General features: G+C 57.2%; 1 protein-coding gene across 1 annotated transcript in view; it reads left to right on the forward strand.

The window, feature by feature from the left end:
- The first annotated feature begins 3635 nt into the window (after positions 1-3635).
- ASPG (asparaginase) overlaps positions 3636-19680 on the forward strand; it is a 30630-nt gene continuing 14585 nt past the window's right edge. The window contains exons 1-6 of the mRNA XM_004376802.1: positions 3636-3717; positions 12150-12258; positions 13020-13131; positions 14936-15061; positions 15425-15508; positions 16619-16745. Coding sequence (XP_004376859.1) covers positions 3636-3717; positions 12150-12258; positions 13020-13131; positions 14936-15061; positions 15425-15508; positions 16619-16745 — 640 coding nt within the window. The remainder of the gene's footprint in view (positions 3718-12149; positions 12259-13019; positions 13132-14935; positions 15062-15424; positions 15509-16618; positions 16746-19680) is intronic.

A 19680-nucleotide genomic window follows, 5' to 3' on the forward strand; every position in this document is an offset into this window, starting at 1 on the left:
CTAGAAAGTAGTGCCAGGAGCACAGTGTGCCCTTTGGACCCGGGGTACCTGGGCTGAGAAGCTCCTAGTCCAGGGGAAGATTGATGATAAAGACCTTCCTCCAGAGCTGGTGGAGAAAGTCTTCCCCTGAAGCTGATGCCCTGAATTTGGACTTCTAGGCTCCTAGACTGTGAGACAGTAAACTTCTGTTTGTTAAAGCCATCCACTTGTGGTGTTTCTGTTATAGCAGCACTCGATGACCTAGACAGAGGATGTGTACTAAACCTAATTACTTCTGAATGATAAGAAGAAGCATGTTGTTAGGTGCCATGAAGTTGGTTCCGATTTATAGCGACCATATGTACAACAGAGCAAAAGAAAACACTGCCCAGTCCTGTGTCGTCACTGCAGCCACTGTGTCAATCCATCTGATGGAGGGTTTTCCTCTTTTTTGCTGACCCTCTACTTTACCAAACATGATGTCCTCCTCCCGGGACCGGCCCTCCTGATAACATGTCGAAAGTACGTGAGACAAAGTCTCACCATCCTTGCTTCTAAGGAGCACTCCGGCCGTACTTCTTCCAAGACAGATTTGTTCATTCTTCTGGCAGTTCATGGTATATTCAATATTCTTTGCCAACACCATAATTCGAATGCATCAATTCTTCGGTTTTCCTTATTCATTGTCCAGCTTTCCCACGCATATGAGGCAATTGAAAACACCATGACTTAGGTCAGGCGCACCTTAGTCCTTAAAGTGACCGTCTTTGCTTTTTAGCACTTTAAAGAGATCTTTTGCAGCAGATTTGCCCAATTCAATACATCATTTGATTTCTTGACTGCTGCTCCCATGGGTGTTGATTGTGAATCCAAGTAAAATGAAATCCTTGACAACTTCAATCTTTTTTCCGTTTATCATGATGTTGCTTATTGGTTCAGTTGTGAGAATTTGTGTTTTCTTTATGCTGAGGTATAATCCATACTGAAGGCTGTGGTCTTTGATCTTCATCGGTAAGTGCTTCAAGTCCTCTTCACTTTCAGCAAGCAAGGCCGTGTCATTCTGCATTTTGTAGGTTGTTAATGAGTCTTCCTCCAGTCCTGATGCCGTGTTCTTCATATAATCCAGCTTCTCGGATTATTTGCTCAGCATACAGACTGAATAAGTATGGTGAAAGGATACAACCCTGACGCACACCCTTCCTGATTTTAAACCATGCAGTAGCCCCTTGTTCCGTTTGAACTGCCTCTTGGTCTGTGTACAGGTTCCTCGTGAGCACAATTAAGTGGTCTGGAATTCCTATTCTTTGAAATATTATCCATAATTTGTTATGATCCACACAGTCGAATGCCTTTGCATAGTCAATAAAACAGAGGTGTCTTAGTTATCTAGTGCTGCTATGACAGAAACACCACAAGGGGGTGGCTTTAGCAAACAGAAGTTTACTCTCTCAGTCTAAGAGGCTAGGAGTCTGAATTCAGATTGCCAGCTCCAAGAGAATGCTTTCTCTCTCTGTCGGCTCTGGAGGGAGGTCGTTGTCACCAATCTTTTCCTGGACTAGGAGCTTCTCAGCACAGGGACCCCGGGTCCAAAGGACACACTGTGCTCCTGGCACTACTTTCTTGGTGGTATGAGGTCCCCATGTCTCTCTGCTTGCTTCTCTCTTTTATATCTCAAAAAAGACTGACTCTGGACACAACCCAATCCTGTAGATCGAGTCCTGCCTCATTAACACAACTGCCACATACCCCACCTCATTGATGTCATAGAGGCAGGATCTACAACACACAGAAAAATCACATCAGATGAGAAAATGGTGGACAATCACACAAGACTGGGAATCATGGCCTAGCCAATTTGACACACATTTTTTGGGGACACAATTCAATCCATAGCAACAGGTAAACATCTTTCTGGTATTCTCTGCTTTCAGCCATGATCTAGCTGACATCAGCAATGATATCCCTTGTTCCACATCCTCTTCTGAATCTGGCTTGATTTTCTGTCAGTTCCCTGCGGATATACTGCTGCAACCACTTTTGAATTATCTTCAGCAAAAGTTTACTTGTGTGTGATATTAATGATATTGTTCAATAATGTCTGCATTCCATAGGATCACTTTTCTTTGGAATGGGCACAAACATGGATCTCTTCCAGTTGGCTGGACAGGTAGCTGTCTTCCAAATTTCCTGGCATAGATGAGTGAGTGCTTCCAGTGCTGCATCCGTTTGTTGAAACATCTCAATTGGTATTCCGTCAATTTCTGGAGCCTTATTTTTCACCGACGCCTTCAGTGCAGCTGGGATTTCTTCCTTCAGTACCATCGGTTCTTTATTGTATGCTACCTCCTGAAATGGTTGATTGTTGACTGGTTCTCTCTGGTACACAGAGACACAGATAAGCGAGCACAGCGGGCAGAGACAGGCAGGTGAAGAGCGCCAAGGATCTGTGGCCCCTGGAGGAGACAGGGGTCTTCCCCTAGAGCCATGGCCTGAATTCAGACCTCTAGCTTTCTGAACGGTGAGAAAATCAAGTTTTGCTCATTAAAGCCACCCACCTGGGTATTTGTGTTACAGCAGCACTAGGTGCCTGAGACAGTTGTTAGAGAATGATTTCCCGAAAAAGGTAAAATCGTGACTCACATTATTTGCTGTGCAGTCGATTCTGACTCGCAGCGACCCCATGTGACAGGGTAGAGCTGCTCTCCTACCGACAGGAAATCAGAGGATTGTTGATATTGAACGCCAATTTGAGAGCCCCAGGCAGGTGTTATGACTCACTCAAAGGAGGGCTTGAGGGACAGACACATGTATAGATCTGGAATATTGATGTGGATGTGTCCATGGGGGTACGACAGGCTTTTCTATGGATGGAGTCCCCCCGGCCCCAGAATCCATTGCTTGTCTGTAGCCAGAATGACTTTGCCTGCTGCCAGTTACCCAAGTAGCTCCTCTGGGATCAAAGTCAGATATGGGTGTGTCTCTCTCTGTGTGTGTGTGTGTGTGTGTGTGTGTGTGTGTGTGTGTGTGTGCGCGCGCGCGCGCGCTCACGTGCTCGGGCGCTCCCCACCAGGCAGAGTTGTCCCCTGAAGCCAGCGGGTTCCCAGCACAGCGAAGGCATCCAGGAAGGGCCTGGGTGTCGTCGGCACTAATGAGAGGCAGATGGGCCTACCGCTTAGACCCTCTGGGACCCAGACGAGCCGCCCCCACCTGGTGTGCTCTGCTGGTGGGGCGATACGGTGGGCCTCGGCCTTCCTGGTCCGGTCTGTGCGCCCTTACCCTCCTGCCCGTTGCCACCGCTAGGAGCAGCCGCGAGGGGTGTCAGCAGTGTGGGCTTTGCTGGGGCATCGTTACCTGTGGCGAGCTGCAGCGGAGGGGAGGGCGGCCACCGCCCACCGTTCTTGGAGGTCCTTTGGCACCAACAGTCTGAAGCAAGGACTTTTGCGCACCGCCACACTGCAATGAGATATGCAGGGTGCCCTGGTCAGACAGCACTCAGGCCCTTTAGACAGCGGCTGGGGATCGCGCGCCCTCCCGGGAGACCCCGCCCCCGAGGCCCCGCCCGCTCCTCCGGCCCCGCCCCTCCGGCCCCTGCGCCGTCGGGGCGCACTAGCCACCTGCCCGGCAGCCGGCTGTACACTAGGGTCCTTGGCCCAGGCATGGCGCGCGCGGCGGGCCCCGAGCGGCGGCTGCTGGCCGTCTACACCGGCGGCACCATCGGCATGCGGAGCGAGGGCGGCGGTGAGTCGGCCGTGCGCTGTGACCCCACTGTGACTTGGGGCCATTCCGCCCCGCCCAGAAGGGGTCCCAGTGGGCGGCATCGTTCCGCGCTGCCCTTGGCCCTTTCCCAAACTGCCTGTACCCCTTAAGTGGACCCCTGGGGCGCAGGGGGTTAGCCCTGGAGAGAGGGGACAGGCGGCGATGACCTCACCTGGCCCCACCGCCGGGGTTGTCCCAGCGCTCCCTGGCTCTTTCCCAGACCGACCACGTGGAACCATGGAATGTGGGGCTGGGAAGGACCCCCAGAGTATCCGTGGGCGCACCTTGCCTGGACACAGTCGTGGATGTGAAGATGTTTAGGGAGCTGCCCTCACTTGGGGTGATCGGGAGGCTGTAACTTCACCCCACCTGCACCCTACTCCTCGAGTTTCCCCTCGTTCCAAACCCCTGTGGGTCCTGGCCCCGCAGGCCGTCCGGGGTGACACATTTGCAGAACCTTGAGTTCATGTCCTGGGGACAGAGGTGGCACTTGGGTTGCAGCGTTTTGTTTACTCTGCCGCTGAGCGCTTGGGCGAACTCACGTCAAACAGGGATGGATTGTGCTCCTCAAAGGGGAGCCACGGAGTGGTGGGTTCGCTAAGGGTGGGGCAAGGGCCTGGGGCCCAGGCACCTGGGCGCTGCAGGCATCTCGCCCACCTGCAGGGGTGCTGGGCAGCCCACCAATGTGAGCTGAGCACCTTCAGGGTGGACCCCAGTCTGGGTTCTCAGGGTCAAGGATAGTGTCTTAGATTCCTGGTGTTGCTGTAGGAAAATGCCAAGAACGGGCGGCTTTAACGAACAGAAAGTTATTTGCTCGAAGTTCAGGCGGCCGGAAGTCCGTCTTCAGGGCGTGGCTCTAGTGGCAGCCTCTCTCCCTCGGTCCGCTCTGGGGGGAGGTCCTGGTCTCAGCTTCTCCAGCGTTTCAGTCAGCGGTCTTTGGAATCTCCTCGTGGCGTCTGTCTTTCCTCCATGTGTGCTTGCATTTGTGTCTAATCTGCTCTTTTTATAACTCAAAAGTGATTGGTTTAAACACACCCCACGCTGATATGGCCTCATTAACTAACAAAGAGAACCCTATTCCCAAATGGGATTACATGCAGGGGAGGTTGTTGGTAGGTGTCCTTGAGTCCATTCTGATTCAGAGACACCTCAAGTGAAAGAGCAGAAGTGTCCCCTAGAGCTTCCTAGGCTGTAATCTTTACAGGAGCAGATCTCCAGGTCTTTCTCCTGCTGAGCTGCAGGGTGAATTTGAACCACCAACCTTTCAGTTAGCAGCCGAGCACTTTACCATTGCGCCACCGGGGCTCATCATCCACAGGTATAGGGGTTAGAATTCCAACACATGTTTAAACCCATTGTCATCTATTTGATTCTGACTCACAGTGACTCCACAGGGTTTCCAAGGCTGTAAATCTCTACAGAAGCAGACTGCCACATCTTTCTCCCGCAGAGTGGCTGGTGGTTTCAAAATACTGACCTTTTGGTTAGCAGCCACCCCACCCTGCTCAAGAACCCAGGCCCAGGTAGGACCAGCCTCCACCCCGGCCTCGTGGAGCTCAAGCACTGGGGTCCTGGCTGTCCACTCCACCCTGGAAACCTCCTCCTGGGCTGCCAGGAGCCAGCCTCTGCTGCTTCTCCCTTTGCCCCTGATGCGGGCAGTTTGGGTGTTGGTGATGCCAAGAGGCCCGTGTGACACTCCAGAGAGAGCAGACGCGGCCCCTGTCCTTGGGCCTCATGGGCCTGAGAGAGGGGCTGGCACTGAACAAATGGTGATGCTAAGTTCTGCCAAGGAGCTGCACAGGGCAGTGGTCACCTCCCTGGCCTGGACCAGCATGCCCTTGTTGGGGCTGATCAGGGAGGGCTTCCTGGAGGAAGTGAGGCTGAGCCTGAGTGTTAGGCCCCAGGGGACAAAGGAGGAAGAGGCTTGAAGTCTGTCCCTGCTGTCCCCTGATAGCAGAGATGGAGCACACACACCAAACATCCAGGGAAGGGGGTGCCAGGGCCGCAGGGAGACCCCCTTGGGCGTGTGACTGGTGCTTGGTTGTCCTTTGGGGCACACAGAGTGTGACCAGGGTACCTGGACTCTTGGGTGCAGAGGGAAGGTGTGCCACAGCCAGGGAGGATGCAGGACCCAGCGGGAGGCCGGGGAGCCAGACACTTGGCCCTGAGGGACTTTTCGTGTGTGGCCCCCCCGGCCCATCAAGCGGGTATTCAACTTGGGGCTCTACAGCCAGGCCTGCTCTAAGTCCAGCTGGGTGGCGTCAATGATTAACGTGCCCCCCACAGCCGGCAAGGCCGAAGTGGCGTTGACCGTAGAGCTGCTGTTTGGATTGCAGCTGTCGAAACAGTTTCTGCGTCTGCTGGTAAACAGTGGCCTCTGGGTTGGATGCACAGTGTGTCAGGCCCTGCCAAAGTCAGGACACCGCTCAGCCTGTCACGTCTCTGAGTTCAGCGAGGGTGTCACAGGGCAAGGTCATCATCATGAATCCCAAATGACTGACAGGCCCAAAGCCCAAGGTCGAGCAGCATCCGCAGCATCCTTGGTACCGGCCCAGAAGCCCAAAGGCCCCGGGTGTCCAGCTATGACCACACTGCCTCAAAGCCCCTTGTGAGCCTGGCTCCTTGTCCACGTGGCAGGGTGAACAGAGCTTCTGGGGCGGGCAGCTAGGGGCCTGGGAAGACATTGGCCATGGAGGGTCCAGGCTGATGAGCCTGCAGCAGTCAGGATGATGTCCACAGCTTCACGGACACCGTGACGTGGCGTCCGTGCTCCCCACTGGACCGCCATCCTAAGTGTGGTTCCACGTGTCCATGAGTACGAGTCGTTTTATGTCCTGAGCTTGACACCCGTGGTTCCAGGGCGTGTTAGAGTTCTCCAAGGAAGCAGAACTAATAGGATCTATATATAACTGAGACCAAACCTGTTGCCATGGAGCCAATTCTGACTCTTGGAGACCCCAAGTGTGCACAGTAGAACTGCTCCATAGGGTTTTCATGACTGTGAACTTCAGGATGCAGATCGCCAGGTCTTTCTTCAGTGGTGCATCTGAGTGGGTTTAAACTGCCAACCTTTCGGTTAGTAGCCCAGCACTGACCTATTTTTGCCGTTCATATCTCTTTATCTGACATTTTGCATTTACAACAATAGTAAATGATCTACTGTCTGACTATTTTTCGCATTCTGTGTAAGAATGGCAGGGAGCGGCATCTGACCTCCTCTCACCTCACAAGGGGAAGCAGACTCATGATCAACAGCCCAAGGCTGATCCCTGTGAGGCCGAGGTCAGACAGGCCTCCTCTCCACCGTCTTTACCGACTCTGACACCAGCTGTCCCTCCCACGGCACTCTCTACTTCTCTGCTCAGTTTGATAATTCTTTGTAATGGCCACACAGAACTCACAGACAATACTCGCAATTATGGGGTTTATTAGGGAAGTGACAGGTTACAATTCAGGTTCAGGAACTCTCAGGATACAGTTCTTCCATCAGGACAGCCTCTTCCCAGCTGTGCTCATGGGCTTGCCTCTCTGGTCCTCGGCCTCCGTCCTGCTTGGGAAAGTGTTACAAAGCTCTTTTAGCTCTGCCAATAAGTGCCCAGAGGCACCCTACTCCGTCAGTAAGCCTCAGCTGGAAGGCACTCAGCTCTAGCTCCGTGGGTTGACGAAGCTAGCTCCACCAGGTGCCTGGAGGCACCCTACTCCACCAGCAAGCCTCCTGCCCACAGGCACTCAGCTTTCCTGCTCCATGGGTCAGGAAGCCCACTGCGCCATCTCCTGTTGGTCTCTCCTGGCGCCGTTTCTCTGTCACGCTCCTCGTCATCTTCCGTGTTAAAGCTCTCTCTCGGTCTCTGGTTCCAGGAGCTTCTCAGCACAGGGATCCCGGGTCCAAAGGATATGCTCCACTCCTGGCTGTTCTTCCTTGATGGTGGTGGGACCCTCCGTTTCCTGCCTCTGGGATGGCTCATTTCAAGCCCAGCAGGATGGCAAAACTGACCAATCCCCTTGGTGGGCCACAGTTACCCTATTTGCACAGCCCCATCCAATCTCTCGTGGGGGGTGCTCGTAAAAGACCATGGAGAGAAAGGCCACACAAAAGTGATCCATCATGCCACAGTCTGGCAGTAACAAATGACGAGGTGCGAAACGAGAATAATGCTAGCTTTGATGGTTAAGGTTATGTGTCAGCTTGGCAGGGCCATGACTCTCAGTGGTTCGGCAGTTATGTAATGATGTAGTCATCCTCCATTTTGTGATCTGATGTGGCCATCCTCCATTTTCACATAACAACCAATTTCGCATAACAACCTGGTCTTTGGAACCTAACCATGTTGATGTGTGAGGAGAGGGTATATATATATATATATATATATATATATATACACATATATACACCATTGAGTCGATTCTGACTCACAGCCACCCTATACTACAGAGTCGAACTGCCCAACAGGGTTTCCAAGCAGCGGCTGGTGGATTCCAACTGCCAACGTTTTGGTTAGCAGTTGAATGCTTAACGACTGTGCCACTAGGGCTCCTTATACATATATGTGTGTGTATATACATGCATATGGAAACGCTGGTGTCATAGCGGTCAAGCGTTTGGCTGCTAACCAAAATGTCAGCAGTTTGAATCCACCAGGTGCTCCTTGGAAACCCTATGGGGCAGTTCTCTCTGTCCTTTAGGGTCTCTGTGAGTGGGAACCGACTTGATGATACCTAACAACAACAATATGTGTCTTGGAAATGCTGCACCCGAGCAAAGCGCCTTCCCCAGGGGTTGCTGACCCACCTCCCCAGGAAGGGAAACACCAAAGAAAAAAGAGGATCCTCGCGACATGAGAAGGCAGAAAGAGACAGGAGCTAGTTGAATGGACACGGGAAATCAGGGGTGGAAAGGAGGAGTGTGCTGTCAGATTTAGGGATAGCAACTAGAGTCACATAACAATTTGTGTATAAATGTTTGTATGAGAAACTAACTTGAGCTGTAAACCTTCACCTAAAGCACAATAAAATAATAAGAAAAAGGGGCTCCTCGCCCTGCCCCAACCAGGGGATGGTAGAGAGGGGAGTCTTTGTAAATGTCTCCCTGTGAAGCTGCATGAAATATGGGAAGATGTTGAAAAGAGAGAAAAACCTAGACCTCATGTCTATGGTACATTCTACTTTTGTGGAGACTTACATGCACGTGTGTCTATATAATATAAAAAACCTAGTTACCATCAAATCGGCTCTGGTTCATGGTGACCCCATGTGCGTCAGAGTAGTACTGTGCTCTACAGGGTTTTCAGTGGCTGATTTTCAGAAGTAGATTGCCAGACCTTCCTTCCGAGGTGCCTGTGGGTGGACTCTAACCTCCCACCTTCAGTTAGCAGCTGAGTTCACTAACTCTTTGCACCACCCAGGGACTCCATCAGCTTCCACAACTGCGTGAACCAATCCCTTCAAATCAGTCTCTCTCTCCATATTTTTAGAGAGTCTGAAATTTGTAGGTCGGTCAACAGGCTTGAAACTCTGAACGGATTTCTACGTTATAGTCTTGAGGCAGAATTCCTCTTTCTCACAGAAACCTCAGTTTTTGCTCCCTTCTACTGATTGGATCAGGTCCACCCAAATTATGGAAAGTAATCTAATTTACTTAGTCAACTGATTGTAGATATTAATCACATCTATAAAATACCTTCACAGCAACATCTAGACTTGTGTTTGACAAAACACCTGGGCACTATTGCCAGGCCAAGTGGACACATAAAATTAGCCATCTCACAGGGGTACCCGTTGTCCTAGAGGGCTGAGATTAGGAGAGAAAACCCCCACTTACAGGTAAGCATGTTTGACAGGGAACAGAGAAGGTTCTGGGTCAGTGTGAACTCAGCTCAGGGACGAGGCCCCGGGTGGGGGAGGGTCCAGGTGTTGTGGGGCCTGAAGCGTTTGGGGTGCTCTCTTTAAGAGAAACAATACATATTACAAAATCAAAGTTGGGTGTGAAAGCAAATATTTATTTAGAATGAGAAACGAAATTGCAACCAATGACAGATTTCCAAAAGCTGGGGACGCTACAGAATCCAGAGAGCTGTACTTATCGATCAGCACGCTGACACACGGTGCTAGCTCTTTCCCACGGTTTTGACTGCGTGGTCGTCTGTGCTGTCTTCGTATGATCACTACTTAGCCATGTTTACCACAGCAGAACAAAATGTAGAGAGTTCAGTCTTTGGCTGGTTTTGCCTCTGCTACCCACGTACTCGACGTGTGCGGACACCAGAGTCTGCATCACGTGGGGCTCTCCGGCCTTGCACCTTCCCACCACGCTGCAGCATGGAATGTTCTAGAAAGCTGTTACACTCCCACCCCCCCGCCACCACTGACCAGCTAGCAATAGTGTAACCATGGATAGAGGTAACCACATAAATATACCTCATGAAACCCAAACCAAACTGATCTTCACTTCATCTTCCCCTTAAGTGGGTCCCCAAATTGGACACTGCAGCACCACCCATGAGGGACAGTGTTCTGGAGGAGCACTGCTGTGGAAAGTGACTAATTACAGATTTAAACAAAGGTGGCCTGCAAACACACAGCCAGGCAAGGGGGCCCTAACATGCAGCTCCGTTCTCTCTCACTGTGGTGGAGAAACGTGGCCACCAGCTGCTGGGTGGCCTGGGAGCCCCCTGTGCCCTCCTCAGAGGCCCAGGGTGTGAAGTCAGATCCTCGCCGTCCTCGGACAGGGAGTCCAGAGATGGGGTATATTGAGGGTCTCACTCAGCATCTAAGGGGCTGTTGCATGACATGCAAAAAGGAAACCGTGCCAGAAGCCACCCCTTCCTAGGAGGTGGGAGGGTTTGACTGAGCAAACAGAATATCAGTCAAACCTGCCTGAATCACTCCTCCAGCAGAACTTCTTGGGATGCGGCGAGGGGACCATGGGCGAGGTGAGGGGAGGGTTTGGGATGGAAGAGTTGTTGGAGAAGCCTCTCCCCTCGTGGTCCCTCTGTAGTGGTGGACAGTGGCACAAATAACAATGAGGCTCTGGCGTAGGAATGCAGAGAGGCATTTGCATGGGTCAACAGCCATGAAACATGCAGCCTATCCCTAACCCTAACCCTAACCCTAACCCTAACCCTAACCCTAACCCTAACCCTAACCCTATCCCTATCCCTAACCCTAACCCTAACCCTAACCCTAACCCTAACCCTAACCCTAACCCTAACCCTATCCCTAACCCTAACCCTAACCCTAACCCTAACCCAATCTTAACCCTAACCCTAACCCTAACCAAGTCCTAACCCTAACCCTAACCCTAACCCTAACCCCAGCCTTCATTCTAAAACTTGTTGTTGTTCTGTGGCATTGAGTTGATTCCACCTCATAGCTACACTAGGGGACAGAGTAGAACTGCCCTATAGGGTTTCCAAGGAGCAGCTGGTGGATTTGAACCACTGACCTTTCGGTTAGCAGCCTGAGCTCCTAACCACCATTCAACCAGGGCTCCAATTTTAAACCTTACCCTTACCCTAACCCTAGACCTACTTCAACCCTAGCCCCAGACCTTGCCCTGAAACTAGTCCTAGCCCCAGCCGTATCCCTAACCCACACCTTAAACCTAACCCAGAGGCACCTTGGAAGAAAGGCCTGGCTATCTGCTTCCGAAAGCTTGCGGCCTGGAAAACCGTACGGAGCTGAGTTCTACTCTGCACACGTGGGGTCTCCGTCAGTCAGAGATGCTCAACGGCAACGAACAATAAGTTGGTGAAGCGAATACAGCTGCCAGAGGGCGAGGCTTGAGGACTGGACGCTTCCTGGGGGCTGCAGGGCGGGGCTGGAGGGCATGGGGTCAGCAGGAGACAGACGGGCACGGGGGGTTTGGGGCTGGCCTCAAGGTACACTGGGGCAGTGCTCTGTCCTGAGGATGGAGGGAGCCACTGATGGGGCACTGGCCTTGTGTCAGGCGCTCCGGTGTGGGGCCTGGGCTGGACCCCAGGAGCCAGAGGTCTTGTGCTCTGGGAGCTTGCAGGGAAGAGCACCCCGGCTTGGGCGTCAGGCAGGCTTCCTGGAGGTGGTGTCCCTGAGCTGGGCCTTGATGGTCTGGGGAGAAGGGGGGCGGGGCAGGGGAGAGCACAGGCATCTGAGGAGCAGAGGCAGAATGGTGGGCGCAGGGGTCAGGCTTGAGAGTAAGGGGCTGGAGGGGACTGAGCCTGTGAGCTCGGTCCTGTGATCTGTGGAGAGTGGGCTCCTCCGGAGATGGGGTCAGCAGAGGCAGGCCCGGGAGGAGGCCTGGGGGCCGTCCGGGTGGGTGGTGAGGTGGCAGAAGCCCATCCTTCAAGCATCCCTGTGGCAGCCCCAGCCCCCAGCCCCTGACTTCCGTAAGGTGTGAGGGAGCACGGGCCCTGACCCACTCTCCTGGCACTTGTCCACAGTGCTGGTCCCTGGGAAGGGCCTGGCTGCCGTTCTGAGGAGGCTGCCCATGTTCCATGATGAAGAGTATGCCCAGGCCTGCCAGCTCCCCGAGGACACCCTGGTGCTGCCGTGAGTGTGGGCTGGTGGGCTGGGTAACAGGGCTCTCCGGCCAGGCCAGCAGGGGAAGAGGGGGAAGATCTTGATCTGGAGAGCACCCGCCCAGGGCGCACACAGCACCTCCTGGTCCCCGCCAAGCGGGTCATGGCATTCACAGCGTGTCCTCTCACGAGGTGGCCACTGGTGCACACGTGGGGCTTCAGCTTGGATCAGTGAAAGCCTGGGGCACCCACCACCCCGGGAGGCTGAGAGGACCCTGGCCTGGATCTGCCTGCCCTGTGCCCACCGAGCCAGGGCTGGTATAGATGGAGGCGCGGTCAGCAGCCTCATGGTGACAGCCCCGTGCCCATCAAGAGGCCAGGCGGCCCTCGCGTCTCTGCTCACGACTCCTGGGGGGAGGTCTCCTGCTCTTGGCTTTGGGCTCAGCTGCCCAGTGACCACGAGGCAGAGCTGCCTCAGTGTCACCGACCCCCACATACAGGACCCTCTGCGGTGGCTCCTGGCTCGCTCCGGGGGCCTCAGCCTCCCTCTCAGAGCCAGGGTGTGGGAGGTGATGGCCACCCAGCCCCCGGCCGCCCACCCAGCCGGGGATGTTTACGGGGTACCACAGCCCCTGTCCTCAGGATCTAGGCCCTGTCCTTGGGGTGCTAAGAGCTCATGGGTGCAGAGTCCACAGGCACCTTCCGAGCAGCAGAGGCCCCAGCTGGGCGGTGGGGAGCTGAACGGCCTGGGCGGCTCCAGGCACTGTGTCAAGAGGCCTCTGTCTCCTGCAGCCCTGTCAGCCCCGACCAGAGGGTTATCTACACGGTGCTGGAGTGGCAGCCCCTCTTAGACTCCAGTGACATGACCATGGCCGAGTGGGTGCAAATCGCGCAGACCATCGAGGTGCAGGGCTTGGGTTGGGGACTGGAGGGCTGGGGCGGGGCTGGGGCTGGGGAGTGTGGCTGGGAGGGTGAGGGGGTGGGAGCTGGAGAGATGGGGCGGGGCTAGAGGCTGGGGAGCTGCTGGGGCAACGGAGAGGTGGGGACTGGAGGACTAAAGCAGGGCTAGGAGCTGGGGCGTGGCTGGCAGGGAGGGCTGGGCTGGGAGGATGGGGGCCGGGCTGGGAGGACACTGGCAGGATTGGCAGGGTGGGGGCGATGCTTGGAGGGTGGACCTGGGCCCGGAGGGTGAGATAGAGTGGGGCTGAGGGGTTCGGGGGGACTGAAGAGGACAGATATGGGGGCACGGCAGGGAGGGTGGGGCCGGGCCTTCGGGCCCTTTTGCCACAGAAGCCCTCGCGGGGCAGGTGGGGAAGGTCTGTGGCTTCTGGCGTGAGGGCCTGTCCACTCCCGGACAGCCGTCTTGGTTAGTCCGCAAAGACACCCCCACCATCCGCAGCCCCCAGGGCGTCCGCTCCAGCACAAGCCCGACCCTAGTTCCCGGGTCATCTCAACCCCTCTCTCTCCCCCTCAAGCCCAAGTCCCACCCGCCTCTCTTAAGAAGCTGCCTGGTCCCTCCAGTGGCTCGCATGATCCCCAGTCCCCAGGCACCTACGGGAGAACAGCTTCTCACCGCGGGCTGCCTGGGACAGTGTGGGGTCCTGGGGCCGGTCCTTGTATCCCCAAAAGGGCCACCTGCTGCTGTGGGCACGTCTGGTCCCGCCTTGGTCCTGGGCGTCTCCTCCGCAGGGCTTGCCTGCCCACCACGCCCGATGTCCTGGAGGCGGGACCCCGACCCCCGGCCACCCCACTGCGGTCGCTCAGCCGCGTCTGCCCGCGCGGCCAGCAGAGGGCGCCCCGCCCCGCCCTTTGCGCGGCCGGTGCATCTGCCTCCGCGGGCCAAGTGGGGGGCTCGGGCCACTGCCTCTACCAGCCAGCCTCCAAGGCCCAGTGTGGCCCAGGGACGGATTACCCAGTAAGCAAGGTACGCACGGGCTACTTGTGCTTCCTTACTAATCTGTAGCGCGCAGTTTCACCTGATTTTGTGGTGAAACCCATGGGAAATTGTGCACTATGGGTTAGTAAATAAGCACAAGTAAGCCCGTGAGGACCTCGCTTAATGCAAGTGTGGGCGGACCTTGTTTACTGGCTAATCCGACCCCGGAGGGCTGTGGTGACCCGAGAAGGGGTGGTATGGCCAGCCTCTCCCCAAGCACACCTCCCCAACCCCCACCCCCCAGCTTGCCTGGGACGGCTCTGGCCTTTCCTGGGCTTGGAAGACACTCTCGCATGTTTGCCTGTCAGCGTCCTGCCCTATGCTGGCCGCGTCCATTCACACTGTGTCCACCCCTGTCCCCTCACTGGGCAGACAGGCTCTGAACAGGGAGGTGGGGGCTGCTTACCTCACAGCCCCTTCTGCTTCTGGAGGTGCTGGAGGCCCTGGCCCTCAGCACAGGCCTTTCCAGGGGCGCTGGGCTGGTTCTGGAATAATCCCCAGGCCGGCACGTAACCTGGGCCAGTGCTGGTCGGGCCCCTGCCTGTGTGCTGTGCCTGGCAGAGGCCGAGGCAGGAGACTGGCCCTGTCCTCAGGGAGTGTCTGAGGCCCCACAGGCTCATGTGCTCTCGTGGTCTGAGGGCCCGGATGGGGGTTCAGGGAAGCCATTCTGGGGTGGGGAGTGCAGGGGCCCTGGCAGCAGGGGAAGCACAAGGAGGAGGCCGGTGGGTGGAGAGGGGGAGCCCTGCCCCTGAGTGCGGCTGTGCCCCTGCAGAGGCACTATGAGCAGTACCACGGCTTTGTGGTCATCCATGGCACCGACACCATGGCCTTCGCTGCCTCCATGCTCTCCTTCGTGCTGGAGAACTTGCAGAAACCTGTCATCCTCACTGGGGCCCAGGTAACGGGTCCCAGAGCCCATATGCTGTCCATAGAATGGGGACCGTTGGCCACTGGGTTTCCTCGGTGGGGGGCACTGGCAGCAGGGAAGCAGAGTGGGAGACACTGGGCGCAGGCTGGCACTGTCAGCAGGCACAGCTGTTGAGGGTCAGTGTTGGCCCTGGAAGTGGGGTGACTGTGGCCTGCCTTCTGTAAGTGGCCCGTCCCCAGCACACCCCACCAGCCCCAGCCTGCCCAGCCCTTCCCTCTCGCAGATGAAGGGACCGACCCCTACCTGTGGGCTTCCTTCAGGGGCCTCAGGAAGTCACCTGGACAGGTGAGCCCCTGGCCTGCTCAGCACCTCCCCAGCGGCCTCTTCCCCCAGGTGCCCATCCATGCCCTCTGGAACGACGGCCGGGAGAACCTGTTGGGGGCGCTGCTCATGGCTGGCCACTACCTGATCCCTGAGGTGCCCTTGCCGGGCCAGGCGTGGTGGGCTGTGTGGGCTGGGGGTCGGACAACGGGTGCCCAGAGCCTGTGAGCTCTCCAGGAACCCAGGCTGGGTGGGATGCTCGGGGTGGGGACGGGGGGCGGCACACAGGTAAGGTGCCAAGTAGGATTTTAAAAATTCATCATTTCATTTACATTGATGTTTACAAAAATAAAATGAAAATAGAGAAAGGGACCAAAGTTACGCCCACTCTCATTCCCCAGAGACACCCATGGTTAACAGTTCCTTCCCAGCGAACACACTCGCTGCTAACTGAAAGGTTCGAGGTTAGAGTCTACCCAGAGGTGCCTTGGGAGAAAGGCATGGCAATCTATTTCCGAAAAATCAGCCCCTGAAAACCCTGTCGAGCAAACAGTTCTACTCTGACACTCACGTGATTAGTACGAGTCGGAGAGGACTAGATGGCAACTAGCTTTGTATATTATGTGTGTGTGTGAGTCTCTGTAAAGGCAGATTGTACCGGACACACACAGATGTGAAGTCTGGGTTTTGCTTTCTCTTCGACATCTTTCCCCATTTCATGTGGCTTCTCAGAGAGACATTTCCAAAGACTCCCCTCCCCGCCGTCCCCTGCTTGGCACACAGTGAGGAGCCCCTTTTGTCTTTGGTGTTTCCCTTCCTGCGGAGGTGGGTCAGCAGCCCCTGGGGAAGGGGCTTTGCTCGCTACAGCATTTCCAAGACCTGTTTCACTGCCCCTGGCTGTCCCGTCCTGGTGGGGGAGCCAGGCCTGGTCCTCCCCATGGGAACCAGCACTGAGCAGCCGGAGGTTGGAGGCTGGAGATGGACTAGGTGCCCCTACATTCACGGGGGTGGATCGTGCAGGACCGTGGGTTTGCTGCAGCAGCATAGACGGGCGTGAGCTGGGAGCTGCTGTCTGCAAAGCCTGCTCCTAGGAGGACTTCCATCGTTGAGGACTTCCTCTCTGCCTGTGTGTGTGCGCGTGTGTGTGTGTGTGGGGGCCCTCGGGGGTTTGGGCCGTCCTGTGGGCTACAGGGAGGAAACTGGAGGACGAGGGTGGAGGCTCCAGTGGATGGCCGGCGCTGAGCCGCACCCACGCCCTTCCCGCAGGTCTGTCTCTTCTTCCAGAAGCAGCTGTTCCGGGGCAACAGGGCCACCAAGGTGGACTCGCGGAGGTTTGCGGCCTTCTGCTCCCCCAACCTGCCTCCCCTGGCCACAGTGGGAGCCGACATTATAAGTGAGCTGAGCTCATGAGCAGGGCCAGCGGGGAGGGTGGGATCTGGAACACTGCCAGCGTGGAGAGCTGTTGCTGGGACAGGGACAGGGACAGGGACGGAAAGCTTTCCTCCAGACTGGGGGATAGAAACCGAGCCGACACCATAAGTGAGCTGAGCCCGTGAGCAGGGCCAGCGGGGCAGGTGGGACCTAGTGGGGCGGGTGGGACCGGGAACACTGCCGGCATGGGGGGCTGTTGCTGGGACCGGGACCGGGTGGAGAGCTTTCCCCCGGACTGGGGGGCAGAGGCTGAGCTGGGTTCCGCCCTGGGCTGTGGAGAAGGCAGAGGGAAGCACGGAGGGCGGGCTGTGGGCCACTGGGGGCTCAGAGCTGGAGGAGCAGGTTTGGGGGGTCTGCCCCCGCTATGTGGTCCCCAAGCCAGGCCTCTGTGCCTTTGTCCTGCCTGGACCTGGTGCTGTAGGTCCCCGTAGTGTGGCCTCGTCCCTAATGTGTCCCTGGGAGTTCTGGGGGTGTCCTCTGGGCCTGGTGGGCAGCCCAGCCCTCCTAGTGGGCCCACCGATGCCTCGAGGCTCCTCCCAGCACCACGCCAAAGCCCCTCGGGAGGCCTGGCTGCTCCTCCTGCCCTGGGTGTAAGGGCGGCCTGAACCTGGCTCCCAGCCACGCCTGAGGCCCAGGGCTGCCCCAGGTGACCCATGAGTAGTGCTGGCTGGAGGACCTGCTCCCCTGCCTGTGCTGTGTGGTGGTGCTCAGCCCCTCCTGGGCCAGGCCCAGGCCATGCCACTCAGCCAAGGAGGAAGATGCAGGTGGGGGTGTGCCTGTGTGTGGCCCAGGGCTGGCAGGGTAGCCTTGGGGGTGCACAGCTGGGGCTGGCACCGAGGGGCAGGCTGTCCCCCCCCCACTGCCCCTGGGCTTGTCTCCCATGCTGAGTCCTGTGCCCTGCCCCCCACCCCCCCATGTCAGGCTGTCTGGCCAGTTCCGGCACCTGGTGTTGAACGATGGTATGGCCAGAGAGCCTCAGATAAGGCCCCTGGGGACAGGCGGCCACAGGGCTGAGGCAGGGCCTAGGCTAGGTCAGGGCGCCCGTGCACTCTCCCTGTCCAAGCCAGGATGAGGGCAGGTGGGGTGTCCTCTTGCGGCGTTTATCACACTTGTGAGGGAGCAGAGACTTTGGGTCCCTCATGGAACCCGGGGCTCAGGAGGCCTGCCCAGCCTCAGCATAGGTCAGGCGGGGCAGTGTGGGGGGTTCCAGTGGCCCTGTCCCTTCCTGCCCATCCATGCCGCACTGAAGGACTAGGGGCCTTCTCGGAGACCCCATCCCTGCCCAGCGTCTTTTGGCCCTGCTGCCCTGTGCTGAGGTTCTGGCCCAGTCCCCCCGGGCTGGCCTCGCTGCAGAATCAGGTTGCTGTCTCCGGCCCACCCTGCTATGATCCTCAAGCCGTGGTCACGTGGGCACCTGGTTAGCAGTGCCACCTCCCCCAGGGTGCTGTAGCCGCCCCAGGCCTCCTGTGTCCCTGGTGACAGTCATCCTTCCCACGGGGGACTGCCGACGCTGCCACTGCCCGTCTAAGGGGCCTGCCGCTGGGTGTGGAGACCTCAGCAGGAGCCTGGGGTAGGAAGGATTTGGGGTGCGAAGGGGGCCCCCTCTGGCGCCAGGACCACTGGCCCTGGCCACTGGCAGGCTGCAGGGCAGCACAACGTCTTCTTTGTCCCTCCCTCAGGAAGCGGGCTTTGTGACCACCTCCTCTGGAGCCATAACTCTGCGGACAGAGGTGGTAGCAACCCACCTTATCTGCTCTCCCAGCTGAGACGTGTGTCCCTAAATTAAAGGACGCCCTGGTGCTGTCTGGTGCGGGGGCTGATTGATGCTTGGCCTTGGAGGGGGGGAGTGGAGGACCCCGCTCGGTCCTCCCCCTCCCCAGCCACCCCCACATCTCCTGGCCCTCCCGGGGGCTTGAGAAGCAGTGTGTCCGGAATGGCTCCATTTATCATCACACGGACTCACTGGGGCTCTGGGCTTACCACGGCCATGTGGGGGCTGAGAGAGGAGGCGCCCTGCATGGGGGCCTGTTCGCACCCCTCCACTCCCTGTTCTCATCCTGGCCTTGCGCCTGACTCGATGGGTTGCCCCAGCCAAGGCCCCTCCCTTTCCGAGCCTTACTTTCTCTGGGCTGAGGCTTCCCTGGGCTGCAGGGGCCTCGCACCAGGGCCCGCAGAATGGGGCCCTGTCCTTGGCGTGGGTCCTGTGGGTGACAGGCCGGCTGTGCCCGCTGCTCCTCCACACGTGGAGGGGAGGGGGTCGGTGCCTCTGGCCACACTGTGCTGGATGAGGAGGGTGGAGATTAAGGGGTGCTGATCCCCAACATCTTCTTCTCTGCACTTTCCAAGGGCCTGACATTCAGGGTGTGGAGAGGAGTGGGGGGCAGGGTTAGACCTTTACGTCTAAGGGTGTTAGATGGGGGCTTTCTTTCCCCAGAGGTGAAGGGTCTGGAGACTCACTCATTCATTCATCTAGTCATTCATTCCTTGACTCACTACACCCTTGCTTCTCAGGTTGCATGCTCGGAGGCCCAGTGCCGGCCGTGTGTAGGTGCCGGCCCTGTGTAGGTGCTGGGCCCTGCCGTGTGTAGGTACTGACTCTGGGTAGGTTCTGGCTGTGTGTACGTGCCGGCTGCGTGTAGGTGTGGGGCCCGGCCCTGTGTAGGTACCGGCCCTGTGTAGGTGTGGGGCCTGGCCCCGTGTAGGTACCGGCCCTGTGTAGGTGTGGGCCCTGTGTAGGTGTGGGCCCGGCCGTGTGTAGGTGCGGGCCCTGTGTAGGTGTGGGCCCGGCCGTGTGTAGGTGCGGGCCCTGTGTAGGTGTGGGGCCCGGCCGTGTGTAGGTGTGGGGCCTGGCCGTGTGTAGGTGTCGGCCCTGTGTAGGTGTGGGGCCCGGCCGTGTG

This window comes from Trichechus manatus, unplaced genomic scaffold (genome assembly GCF_000243295.1).
Source record: "Trichechus manatus latirostris isolate Lorelei unplaced genomic scaffold, TriManLat1.0 scaffold00045, whole genome shotgun sequence".
In the NCBI taxonomy this organism is placed as follows: Eukaryota; Metazoa; Chordata; class Mammalia; order Sirenia; family Trichechidae; genus Trichechus; species Trichechus manatus.